Source organism: Chrysochloris asiatica, unplaced genomic scaffold (assembly GCF_000296735.1).
Source record: "Chrysochloris asiatica unplaced genomic scaffold, ChrAsi1.0 scaffold00115, whole genome shotgun sequence".
NCBI classification, from domain to species: domain Eukaryota; kingdom Metazoa; phylum Chordata; class Mammalia; order Afrosoricida; family Chrysochloridae; genus Chrysochloris; species Chrysochloris asiatica.
In genome coordinates this window covers 9,491,571-9,505,100 of record NW_006408633.1, presented here as the reverse complement: position 1 = coordinate 9,505,100, position 13,530 = coordinate 9,491,571, and the positions used below count along the sequence as shown (strand labels likewise).

The window sequence follows — 13,530 nt, the reverse complement described above, 5'->3', positions numbered from 1 at the left end:
TTATGGTATGGAGCTGCTGCACTCCCATTGATGTGTGGTTTGTTTTTGTTAAGTGCCTTAGAGTCGGTTCTGACTCATAGTGACCCTGTTTGGGGTTTCCAAGGAGCAGCAGCTTGAACCACTGACCTTGCAGTTCAACCCAACCTTGCAGTCCAGCGCATTAACTCACAGCGCCACACCAGGACTCCATTGATATGTGGTGGTGGTGGTGGTTATGTGCCTTGGAGTCAGTTCCGACTCATAGCGACCTTGTACAGGGTTTCCAAGGCTGTAAATCTTTACAGGAGCAGAAAGCCTCATCTTTCTCCTATGGAACAGCTGGTAGTTTCGAACTGCTGCCCGTGAGATGAGCAGCTTGATTTGTAACCACTACGCTACCAGAGCTCCTTATTGATGTGTGGTATCACTGTCTAAATATGAGAGTAAATCAAGAAGTATTGTTACTAGAGTTCTAATTCATACATGCACAGGTGCTAAACAAAATGTGTCTAAACATGTCTGTGATCAGTGGGAGTTGTCTCAGTAATGCACCTGTCTTTCACACCTTAGGGTGCCTTCCAAAAAAAAAAGGTCCAGCTCCCAAGGGGATTTGCTGGGATAATTCAAGGCAGAGAGGTCAGGTCAGAAGGTTATGGAGACTGTGTTTTTAGATTTCAAAAGGGTAATCATGATAGATTTTCTCAAAGGACAATGAACGACCACAGGGGTTTATTAGGAAGAAGTTTTAAGAGAATTGCAAGTGGTACTGGTGAGTAAAAGGGCAGGAAAATGGTGCTGAGGATGTTTTTTTCCATCAGGACAATGTACCTGCTCATTCTTTGAGGGTAGCAAGCGCTGTCCTATGAGGATTTCATTGGAAAACCTCACCTCATCCATCCTACAGCCCTGATTTGGCCCATTCACATTTCATTTTGTTCCCCAAACTCAAAAAACATTGAGAAGGAACACAATCTGAATCACTTGAGAATGCCAAAACTGCTGTTCTGACCTGGTGTGAATTGAAGAGTGAAGAATTCTTTAGGGAAGGGTTCGAGAGATGGAAATAGTACCTTCAGAAGTGGATAGACCTAGATGGAGAATGTCATGAAACAATAGCTTCACAATTTTGGTATTTTTGTTTCATAAAGGTCTCTTGGATTTTATAGCAATACTTTTTGACTCACTCTCCTATGACCAACCAACCTTTGCTAATCCCAGCTGTATGAAGTCTATTTAGACTCTTTGCTTTAATTTACCCACTGACTCTAATTTACACAGAAGTCAACTCTTGCTATTTTTATCTCTGGCTAATAAGGAAAAATACATTTTTGTAAATGCCTCAAACAGGGAGGCACAAGTACAGTGACACTTTTTATATGATTGCTAGAAGCTGCTCACACAGACCTAAAACCCTCCTTCAAAAAGCTTACTAACAAACAAAAAAGAGCCAGGAACACATCATGGTAAAGGTTGGGGACATGAATCATTTCCTCTCATAAAATGCACACAGATCATTAGGAGAAATTCCTAATATTTTAATGACCTGTCATGGTGAGTGTAACCGACCCCAAATCATTTTTGCAAAAAAAAAAATATATATATGTATGAAGCAAGTGTAGCAATATGTTAATCATTAAATCTAGGTGATGGCAATTTGAGTCCTTTCTACTTCTTCATATATTTAAAAACTATAAAAAACAATGAAGTAAAATGAAGATATATTTTTCATACATAGGGCTATCTTTTCCTCGTGCTGGTACGATACATGTTTTTCATACCGAATGTCTCTGTAAAGGGATGACATCTACTTGCAATCAGAAATGTCCATCAGAAGCTCTGTCCTTACCTGCTCATTGGTTCAATTTATGGAAGAGAAGGCATATCTACTGAAAAAAAAAACCCCAGAGGACCCAAACCCAAACCAAACAACAAGGCAGTATTGGCACAGAAGCAGGAAAGAAGCCCTACATTGATGGTATTTTTGTTCGTCACAGACAGCTAAGCATGCTACTTTAATTGCTAGCAGGGCGTCTCATTCATGTACATATATTCCTGTACAAGCCACAATCTTATGTACATGGAATTGCCCCCTCCAGACAGATACCAGTCAGGATACTAACTCAGGGCCCACCCCCAGCGTCCCCAACACACAAACACAGGCAGGCACAGTAAGGGGGGTGGGGTGCGGGACTCACAGTTCTGAGTACAGGAAGTGCAGGTTGCCCACATTGTCAATGTAATTAGCAGGACTGAGCCAAGGTAAAACCAGTAACAAAAGCGCCTTCATTTTCCGTGCAGAGTGCTGCTTGCCTCCTGGCTACCTCTTCTCTGTCAGCTGTAGGCCAGCCCAGCCCCTTTAAACAAACCTTTCCCTGTCCCTATAAGCAGTAGATGATAATGAATCTGATAGGAAGCCTCGCCTCCCAATCAGGGGCCTGTGAGAGGTTTACCCCCTCTGCCTCTGAGATGGGGAGAGGGCACAAAGGAGGGACCCAGCATGGTTGGTGCCAGGCTGAGGCTGAGAGCAAGCAGGCTGATGCCCCGGGAAGGGATCAGTCTCCTCCTGCAGGATGCCGACTGGTTCTTGGGAAGCAGCTGGTACATTTACATCACCAGCAGGGAGCAGATGGGCTAGAAGCTACACTGAGCTGGAAAAGGGCATGAACATGGCACATTCAGACCCTGTGGTGTGAATAAGCAAATAATCAAAAGCTGTCCTGGAGACACTGTAAGAAATAATCATCTTTGGAACCGAACCGCTCCTGGAGAGCTGAGCTAAGAATGAAACTTCTGATGCCGTGAAACAGGAGTGTTGGACACATAAACCAATTCCCCCTCTCTTGAGTATGGCACATATATTGACAACATGCGTTTGAGTCATTTCACGCAACTACATTAACATCTGCAAGAGAAAGGACAGCTTTCTTGCTGACTTAAAAGCATTTTTTAGTTGCCCCTATACAAAGAAGGGAGTCCTGGTGTGGTGCTGTGGGTTAATGTGCCAGACTGCAAAGCCGTTTGAACTGCAAGGTTGGAGGTTCAAGCTTACTAGTCGCTCCTCGGAAACCCTATACAGGGTCGTTATGGGTCGGAACCGACTCAATGGCACTTAACATCAATAACATACAAGGAAGGTGGAGTCCTGGTGTGGCGCTGTGGGCCAGAGTGCAAAGTCGTTTGAACTGCAAGGTCGATGGTTCAAGCTCACCATCTGCTCCTTGGAAATCTCATACAGGGTGGCTATGGGTCGGAATCGACTCGACGGCACTTAACAACAACAACATACAAGGAAACTCTTGGGAGTTCAGTTCTCCTCTGTAACAGACATGGGGTTGCCATGAATTGGGAGCTGGCTCTGTGGTAGCTTACCATTACAACACCAAGCAAGAATAGGTTGTGTCATTCTCTCTGAGACTATCAGGAAGCCTAAAGAGATATCAAATTCATTCCAAACCATGTATGGATTTCTGTTCTGTTCTCCGTCTCTCCTGAGTAACTGAATTAAGATTGGGCAGCAGCAGCATGACCCTGGTTATTTCAGCAACTTTGCTGAGCTCGTCATCTCATCTTTGGAGACTTACCTGCCTGGTGGACCTCACCGTCTCCTCCACTTTAGAATCTGTGATTCTGGAGGGTACCACCTGTTCTAATATTAGGACTTCCTTTGCATGCCTAAGCTCTGGAATGTGACAGAAGCCCCCAGGATTCTAACCCATACTCAAGAACATTAAAATTTATTTTGCCAACTCAAGAGCTACTTTTAGTAGAAATGGTTCAAAGGAAAAAAATATATGAGCAACCAAGTAATTATACCAAACTAGACTTTATAGGAGTCTTGGTGTGGCGCTGTAGGATAAACACTGGACTGCTAACCTCAAGTTCAGTGATTCCAACTTACCAGTCGCTCCTCCGAAACCTTATACAGGGTCACTATGAGTCAGAACCCAGCCAAAGGCACTTGAAAGCAATGATAACAACAGTTTTATAGGAAGAAGGCCAGAGACGAGTTTGTGGAGTGAGACTGACCCCACTCAACCAAGTAGTAAGGAATTAAGGAATTTGGCATCAGAGAGTTGGATTCACCAAAGGGAGTCATAAAGGGATTTAAATACAATAGACCCTTAGAGTATCCAGATTTAACTTCTACAGTTTAGATCACAGACAAGCAATCCTGATTTCATATGACAATGTTGTTGCTGTTGTTGTTAAGTGCCATCGAGTCAATTGTGACTCACAGCAACCCTGTGTAGAGTTTCTGAGGAGTGGCTGGTGGGTTTAAACCACTGACCTTGGAATTATCCTAGAGTGCCACACCAGGGCTCATATGACATAGAATACTTTATCATTTTGTTGAAGCCCAAGCTTGAATTCCATTCCTTTGACAGTTCATGTTCATCAGTAACGAGTAAAAACTTGTGAAGAGCAATAAAAAGGAAGTTGGGTTTGGTATTTAGGCGCTGGAGCAGACAGGCTGGAGATTGAACCCCAGCTCTGCCACATATTACCTGTGAAACACCGTGCATGTTGCTTAACCTCTCTGAAGCTCCACTTCCTCCTCCGTAAAAGACAGACAATAATAACAGTGTGTATGTAACTCAGTGTTTTGATGGGGGTGGAGTAAATTATGCTTATAAAGTACAAAGAGCTCAATGAGTGTTGTTGCTGATGTTGCTGTTAGTTGTCGTTGTGTTGACTGCGACTCATAACAACCCCATGTACAACAGATTGAAATGTTGCCTGCTCACACACAGCTTCATGATTGATGGTGCACTTGAGTCCACTGGTGCAGACTCTGAGAGCCTTCCAACCTTGTTGCTGTTTGGTGCCTTTGAGTTGGTCCCATCCCATAGCAACTGTATGTATTTACAACAGAGTGTAACACTGCCAGGTCCTGTACCTGCCATCCTCACAATTGTAGCTCTATTGGAGCCCAATCTACTATGCTCATTTTCCAGCAGTACATCAGACAATAGTCCTGAGATCCCTAGGGTTTTTACTAGCTAATTTTCAGAAGCAAATGACCAGGCCTTTCTTCCTACACTTAGTCTAGAAGCTCTGCTGAAACCCTGTCCACCACGGGTGACACTGCTGGTATTTGAGATACTGGGGGCATAGTTTCCAGGATTACAGCACCACACAAGCCAGTACAGGGCAATAGATAGAGAGTTGGTGGAAATAAGTGGCAATGTAAGATTAGCACTGGACTGCTAACCACAAGATCGGCAGTTCACTGCTCCCCCAGTCCCTCCTTGGAAACCCTATACAGGGATGCTGTCAGTTGGAACCAACTCGATGGTGGCATTTAACAATATTGTAATTTTGAAGTCCTGTTGTGGAGCTGTATGATTAGCACTGGACTGCTAACTACAAGGTTGGTGGTTCAAACCCACCAGTCACTCCTCAGAACTCCTATTCAGGGTCTCTATGACTCAATGAGGAGTTCGGGTATGATGTTGTGGGCTAATGCATCAGACTGCAAAGTCGTTTGAACTTCAAAGTCGGTGGTTCAAGCTTACCAGCTGCTCCTTGGAAACCCTATACAGGGTCGCTAGGGGTCAGAATCGACTCGACAGGACTTCACAACAACAACATAACTTGACGGCACTTAACAACAACATTGCTATTTTAAAAACATGTTGCCATCAAGTGCAATTCATATCTCTACACTCAAAAACCAAACTCACTGTTGCCACAAGCCGGTTCTGACTCATAGTGACCCTGTATAGTTTATTTGAGGCTGTAATTGTTTAAAGGAGCAGAAAGCCTCATCTTTCTCCCACAGAGTAGCTGGTGAGTTTAAACTGCCAACCTTGCGGGTAGCAGTTCAGTGCTTATCCTACAGTGTCACCAGGGATCCTATAGCAACTATGTGTTGTCGTTGTTAAGTGTCGTGGAGTCAGTTCCAACTCATAGCAACCTTGTATAGGGTTTCTAAGGAGTGGCTGGTGGGTTTGAACCTCTGATCTTGTGGTTCAAACCGGCTTTGCAGTCCAGTGTTTTATCCCACAACACCACAACCCTATAGGATCAAGTAAAACTTCCCATTAACAGAATCAGACTGCCACCAAATCTTTCTCCTGTCAGGTGGGTGGGTTTGAACTGCCAACCTTTCTGTTAGCAGCCTTCTAGTTAATGCCACCAGGGCTCCTTGCTATTGTTATGAATAGGTAGCAAGTGAGTCTAGTGGGCAGTTCAGAACTTACCTCCAGGAGACTTAGTTATTCTCATCCCTTCTTTTTTCTTGCACTATTATTTGGGAAATATGTGATAAAATCTTTTCCTGAATCTAGAGGTTTACAAAGTCCTGCAACATGCTCCTCTTGAAAGTCCTTGAATGTTTAGGACTTACTCTATAGATCAAATCTGCCTAGCAACATGGGTGTGTAACAAAGCTGTGGACTTCATGCTGGGATTGGACTGCATTTCTCTCTCTGTCCTGTCAGATTGCTCCCCAAACCTCTATTAAAAAAAGAAGCAAGGATATCTGCATTCTTACCTCTTTGCTTTTCAAGATGATAAAATCGGTTAATGGATGTGAATACAACACAAAATGAAAGTACCATTTTTTTGTTGTTATTGCTTTGTGTCCCTGTGGCAACCAGAGGCAGTCCAGTGCCTACTCTATAGCGCCACACCTGGTTGCCTATCCAACGTCTAATCCCGTCTTCTTCCTTATAACAGAATCCGGGTTTTGTTCTTAGAGGCAATGTGCTCAATTCTGGCCTGTGAGCTAGAAGCAGAAACTTCTGGGTGACGCGGTCCTATCAGCTCTTTCAAAAGAAGCAGTGTCAGTTTCCACACTTTTTTCCTGCCTACCTACACTTTTGGTAGTGTAGTAGTTACGAATTGTGCTGCAAACCTTAAGGTCAGCAGTTTGAACCTACCAGCTGTTCCGTGGGAGAAAGATGAGGCTTTCTGCTCCTGTAAAGATTTATAGCCTTGGAAACACTGTACAGGGTCACTATGAGTCGGAACCAACTCCATGGCACATAACCACCACCACCACCTTACAGTTGGCCAGACTTCATGTCTCATACTTTGGACATATTATCAGGAGAAACCAGTCACTGGAGGGTCAGAGAAAAATAGGAAGACCCCCAGTGAGATGGATTGGCAAAGTGGCAGCATCAATGGGCTCAAACATGGCAACAATTGTGAGGTTGGCCCAGGATTGGGCAGTATTTTGTTCTGTTGTGCATAGGGTCACTGTGAGTTGGCACCGACTCAATGGCAGCTAACAGCAACACCTACACTTGGATGTGAAGCCTAGGGGTTGAGCAGCTATTTTGAGGCCATGAGTTGACGAACTTGAGGAAGAAAGCTGAACTTAAAAGTACAACAAGACTGAATCCCTGATGTTGTCTGATGCCAACATGCTATCCCCAAACTTCCTACCAGTTGACTTTCTGTGACCTAAGAAAAATAAAACTGCTACATGATTACGCTACTATACCTGGAATTTTCCATTACTTGCCATCAAATATAATTCTAATAAACACAATTCTTTTGGGACAAAATCCAGCCCTCAAATGGTCATGGATTACTCTGTCACTTCCTTTGCCAGTAAACAGTCCTAACTCAAACCCTTTTGCCCATGCTTTGCCTGGCTGTTATTGTTAAGTGCTGTTGAGTTGGTTCTGACTCATAGCAACCCTGTCTAGGTTTCCAAGGAGAGACTGGTGAGTTTTGAACCACCGACCTTGTGGTTCAAATCAACCTTAGTGCTTTATCCTACAGTGCCACACCAGTTATTTATTGTTAACCATCACCTCAGACATCAACGGTTACCTCCTGTTTTGTTTTGAAAACTCATTTCCTTTCACTAAACAGAAAACTCCTCTAAGTCAAGAGTTCTACTGGGCTTGCTTTCCACAGTTTTCTTTGCCATAGTACTTGGAACACAGTCGTTGTTGTTAAAAGTGCTGTTGAGTTGATTCCAACTCATAGCGATCCTGTATAGTGTTTCTGAGAAGCTGGTGGGTTTGAATTGCCAACTTTGCAGTCAGTAGTCCAGTGCTTACTCTACAGTGTCACACCAGGACTCCTTGGAACACAATTATTGTTGTTATGTGCCTTTTCTGACTCACAGCGACCCTGTATAAGGTTTCTAAGGAACGGCTGGTAGGTGTGAACCACCAACTTTTTGGTTAGCAGTCCAGAGCTTATTCTATAGCACTGCACCAGGAGCACAATACTTAATACCTGTGAATGAAAGAAGGCTCAGCCTGCTTAAAGAGTCAATTGGACCAAACTTTCAGGATCAGAAGCCAGCTAGTAACACATAAATTTCAAACTAGGCAAGAGTCAAGGTGGGGGTGGGGTGGGACAAAGAGTCAAGGTAGGGTTTGGGCATTTGTATAGATAAACAGTAAATACCCTGTAAGAAAAGAAACAGTTAAGGAAGATTTCTGGGAATAATTGACCAGGAAAATGTTTCTTTAAAGAATTACATGGAGCATAATTTGACCAAAACTCAATGGTTCACTCCATAGGTAATGCAGAAAAATGGTCTTGTATCTTCCGTAAGCCAGATATTTACAAGAGAGGTCTGCAACTATAAAAGCAGATGCTGTCATGGCAACTCCACATGTGTCAAATTAGAACTGTGCTCCATAACATTTTCAAAGGCTAATCTTAGTAGAAATGGAAGTCTATTATAGACCTTTCTTTCAAAGTACATCTGGGTGGACTTGAAACTCCAACCTTTTGGTTAACAGCCAAGTGAGTTAAACATTTGTACCACCTAGGGACTCTGATTAGGAGCCAGGGAAAAATTTGCATTCAAGGCTTATAAAGAATGTAAGTCTAATGGAATACTACAAACGGTGAAGAATAATGAGGAAGCTGCAAACACCTCACAAAGTGCTTGAACCTGGAGGACATTATGCTGAGTGAAATTGTTGTTGTTGTTGTTGTTAAGTGCCGTCGAGTCGGTTCCGACCCATAGCGACCCTGTACAGGGTTTCCGAGGGTGTAAATCTTTACGGGAGTAGAAAGCCTCATCTTTCTCCCGCGGAGCAGCTGGTAGTTTCGAACCACTGACCTTAAGGTTCGCAGCCCGATTTGTAACCACTACGCTACCAAAGGACAATCACAAAAGGACAAATATCGTATGAGACCAATGTTGTAAAGATTTTTTTTTGGTTAAGTTTCTCTTGATAAAAGAAACAAACTATCATGGTTACAGGAGGAAAAATTATCCATTGGCTAGAGGGTACCAAGGCATGGTATTTTCAATAACCTCATATGCATGCAAAAGCTGGCCATTGAATAAGGAAGACCATAGAAGAATTGATGCCTTTGAGTTATGGTGTTGGAGGAGAATATTGAAAGTGCCATGGACTGCCAAAAGAACCTATAGATCCGTTTTGGAAGAAGTGCAGCCAGAGTGCTCCTTGGAGGTCAGGCTGGCCAAACTTCGTCTCTCATAATTCAGACATATTGTCAGGAAGGACCAGTCTCTGGAGAAGGATATCATGTTTGGTAAGGTGGAGGGTCAGAGAAAAAGAGCAAGACCTCCAGCGAGATGGATTGGCCAAGTGGCAGCATCAATGGGCTCAAGCGTGCCAACAATTGTGAGGTTGGCCCAGGATGGGGCAGTGTTTTGCTCTGTTGTGCATAGGGTTGCTATGAGTCGGTACCGGCTCAAAGGTACCTAACAACAACAACAAGAGGGTGGTGGTGGCTTGTGTGCCATAGAGTCGGTTCCAACTCATAGCGACCCTGTACAGAATTTCTGAGGCTGTAAATCTTTACGGGAGCAGAACACCTCATCTTTCTCCCACAGAACAGCTGTTAACATGGGTGACGGGGCAGGCGATATACAACAAGAGGGAGGTTGGCAGAGGAAAGAAGAAGGTAGCAGGAGACACATGGAGGAATGCAAGAGTTAAAGTGAATAGTGGTAAATGCTGTTAACTGTTGGTACATGGAGGGGTTTGCAAGCATGTAATGAAGCAAAGTATATGATTTGTTGAATGTAAAACCAATTCACAGTAAAAAGTTAAAAAGAAAAAAGAATGTATATCAAAGCATGAATTGTGGGGGAGATGTTTATTATTACTGTTGCTAAGCACCATTAGTCGGTTCTGACTCTTAGCAATCCTGTATAGGGTTTAACAGGCTGCAATAGTCACCAAGACCTGTAACTTGTAACATATATTCCTTTGCATTGGTTATCATTTTCTTACACTACAGACAGCTAACTGACCGGTGCTGAGCTCAACCACTACAGAATGAGCCACCTGATGAACGTGAAGGTCAACAGAAGTTCTAGGGAAGTCATTGGAGCAGAAACTCCCAGGATCTTGGGTACAAAGTTAATCAAGAAAATAACCCCAGGGAGCTTTAAGCTAGGTGTGTATTGGGCCCAATGTTATATATCACATTTTCATTCAGCGCAGCTTTTAAAACATTTAACAATGATCACTTTATTCACTCTAGTAAATACTTAAGGAGGGTCAGCTTTATTATCTCCCATTGTTACAAAATGCGTAAAAAGGAAGGGCAAAGTGACTTGAACTATGAAACAATTCAATGTGCTGGGGTTTTCAACTTCTTTCACCCTTAAAATGCCACTTCTTCAGAAGCAGAAATCATAGCCTATATAACTTGTTCTTTCACTCAAGGTTTAGTTTACTGTGGATCCTTGAAAAAGAAGACTATTATATGCAGGTGATGGTCTTATGCCTAAGTGTCCAGGAAATGGAAGTGTCACCTTTATATAGCCTTCCAGTGATGGGACAGATGGTCTGGGTCAGAATGACAGTTATGGTTTCTCAGCCTACATAATTCATTAAAATGCCATGATCCAAAGAGCATTTCAAAAAGAAAACAAAACAAACTCATCACATTTTAAATATAGAACTTAAGAGGCAAAATGTATACAACAACATTTTCAACACATGTGTAAGACAGCACTCCCATAAGCAACCACCAACCCAGAGACCTCATATAGAAATCTAAGGAGCACACTTGCCTTCTCATAACTTCTTCGTTTTCCTAGTTCAAGAGACTCCAGAGGCCTTAACCACTTAATCTTCTTAATGTCTCTTCTGAAGGGAAAAGAAATGGTTCACTGGTTCACTCACAGGCCCAAGACCCAAGAGGGTCCTCAGTTTGGTTCTGCATTAGCTTCATATTCTTAATCCCTGCCTATAAAATGCCAAGGGAGTGGGAGTTTATGTTAAGCATCTGATGACTCATATATACCATCTATTTTTGGAAATGCTGGTTTTAACCTACTTAGGAAGCTGAAGTGTGAAGAGCTTCAAGAGCAGGTGTGGAGGCCTAACGCTTCATTTATGTGGGAGTTTTCCTCTCCACAGAGACCTGCTGATCAGAAGGCCCTCAGAAGGACTCGGAGGCCACAGCTCACAGAAGTGATGCAATTTCAATTAGTTCTGGATTCTTTCTTCACTGTTGTTTTTCAAAAGCGCATCTTATTATCAGCTGAGTGTGAATCGAGCCTGTATCTTGGGCTTCCTAGAGGTGTGTGGGTCACACACTGCTGTGTGGGCGGGTGAATGAAATTCGGCTCTAGCAGCTGAGTGTTTGGGATATCGCTCTCCCAGACACCCCACCAGTCGCCAAAGGCCTCTTTCCAGCCCTTCCCTTTCCCCACTTCCGTCCCAGTGTCAACTTTAGAACCATGTGCCACTTGTCTCTATTTTTAGAGATATTCTTGGTCCCAAATCAAGTTTTTGAGTTGAGGGAATGAGAATCCATTTTTTGTTCACTTTCTCTCCAGAAAGTGCTTCCGTTTCTTTCTCTCCTCATCTATCTCCTCTCTCACTTTCACCTCACAAAGCTGTGGATGGCAGAACAATGACATCTCCCCTCTCCCCAAGATGTTGTTATTGTTGTCAGGTGCCATCAAGTTGGAACCAACTCATAGTGACCCCATGCACAGCAGAACAAAACAATGTCCGATCCTAGGCCAACCTCACTACCGCTGCCATACTTGACGCTATCAATGATGCCACCTGGCGGATCCATCTCGTTGGGGGTCTTCCTCTTTTTCTCTGACCCTCCATCTTACCCAGCATGACATCCTTCTCTAGCGACTGTTCCCTCAGGACAATACGCCCAAAGTATGACAGACGAAGTTTAGCCATCCTGGCCTCCAAGGAGCACTCTGGCTGCACTTCTTCCAAAACAGATCTATTGGTTCTTTTGGCAGTCCATGGCACTTTCAGTATTCTCCTCCAATACCACAACTCAAAGGCATCAATTCTTCTACGATCCTCCTTATTCACTGTCCAGCTTTCACATCCAAATGAGGTTATTGAAAATACCATGGCTTAGTCCTCAAACTGACATCTTTGCTCCCCAAGATATCCTCACCATAACTCCAGGGGCCTGTGAATATGCTACGTTTCATGGCAAAAGGGACTTTGTGGTTGGGATTAAACTAAGGATCTCGAGATGGGAAGATTATATGGGACTATCTGGGTAGGCCTGATATAATTGCGAGGGTCCTTGTCAGAAGGAGGCAAGCATGACAGAGAAGATGTGTTGATGGAAGCAGAGGCAAAGACAGAGAAATCTGCAGATGCAATGCTGCTGGCTTTGAAGGTGGAGGGAGGAGAGCATGAATTAAAAGAAGCAGGCAGCCTCTAGAACAGGGTTTGCTGTTATTGCTGTTTAATGCTGTCAAGTTGGTTCCGACTCATAGCAACTCTCTGTATAGGAGCGGCTGGTGAGTTTGAACCGCCAACTGTGCATTCAAATCGACCTTGTGGTCGAGTGCTTCTCTACAGCGTCATACCAGGACTCCACTGGTTTTTGAAGTAGAGTAGAAAGGAAGCAGAAGAGGTGAAGTCCCAACTCTTTCATTATCGCTCTGTCATCACTTCAATTTCTTCATTTATAACAGGGGTGGGGACACTTTTCTGCCAAAATTTATAATGTCATTTGTGGGCCATACAAAATGATCAATTTAAGAATTAGCCTGCTATGTTTGATCAGACATTTAATTAACTCACCCCTAATGTGATGGCTGAAGTCCTGGTGTGGTGCGGCGTTGTGGATTAATGCACTGGACTGCAAAGTTGATTTGAACCACAAGGTCGGTGGTTCAAATTCACCAGCCACTCCTTGGAAACTCTATACAGAGTCGCTATGGGTTGGACCTGACTCGACGGTACTTAACAACAACGTGATGGCTGGAGCTGATTGCCTTGGTAAGGTCAGACTAAATGATTTCGTGGGTCTTATAAGACCCACAGGCTGGATGTTCCCCACTCCTGCTGTAGAAGCTGGGAACATTTTCTCCTCAAGCTTCCAGAAGCAGTGAAGTCATTCATGCCAGCAACTTGGCTTAAGCCCTGTGAGACCTCCCAAGGTCAGACTTCTGAACTCTCAAAAGGTAAGATTATAAATTCGTGTTGTTTTAAAGCACTAAATTTGTAAGAATTTGTTACAGCAGCGACAGGAAATGAATACAGCCTCAAACACAAACATATATTGCATCTTTTCATGTATAACGTGCCCGTACCTATAAAGCGTGGAAATGATGGAATTAAGTCAAACCGTTCTGGCACAATATGA

At 43.5% G+C, this 13,530-nt stretch overlaps 1 protein-coding gene across 2 annotated transcripts in view; it reads right to left on the bottom strand.

The window, feature by feature from the left end:
* Positions 1 to 13,530, bottom strand: part of LNX1 (ligand of numb-protein X 1, E3 ubiquitin protein ligase) — a 155,563-nt gene that overhangs the window by 137,072 nt on the left and 4,961 nt on the right. Inside the window, exon 1 of one of the 2 annotated variants that reach the window (XM_006868063.1) lies at positions 2,175 to 2,266. The exons of the other annotated variant lie outside the window; for it this stretch is intronic. Within the exon in view, the coding sequence (XP_006868125.1) occupies positions 2,175 to 2,266 (92 nt within the window). Of the gene's footprint in view, positions 1 to 2,174; positions 2,267 to 13,530 lie in introns of those variants that run through there. 2 annotated transcript variants of the gene reach the window in all.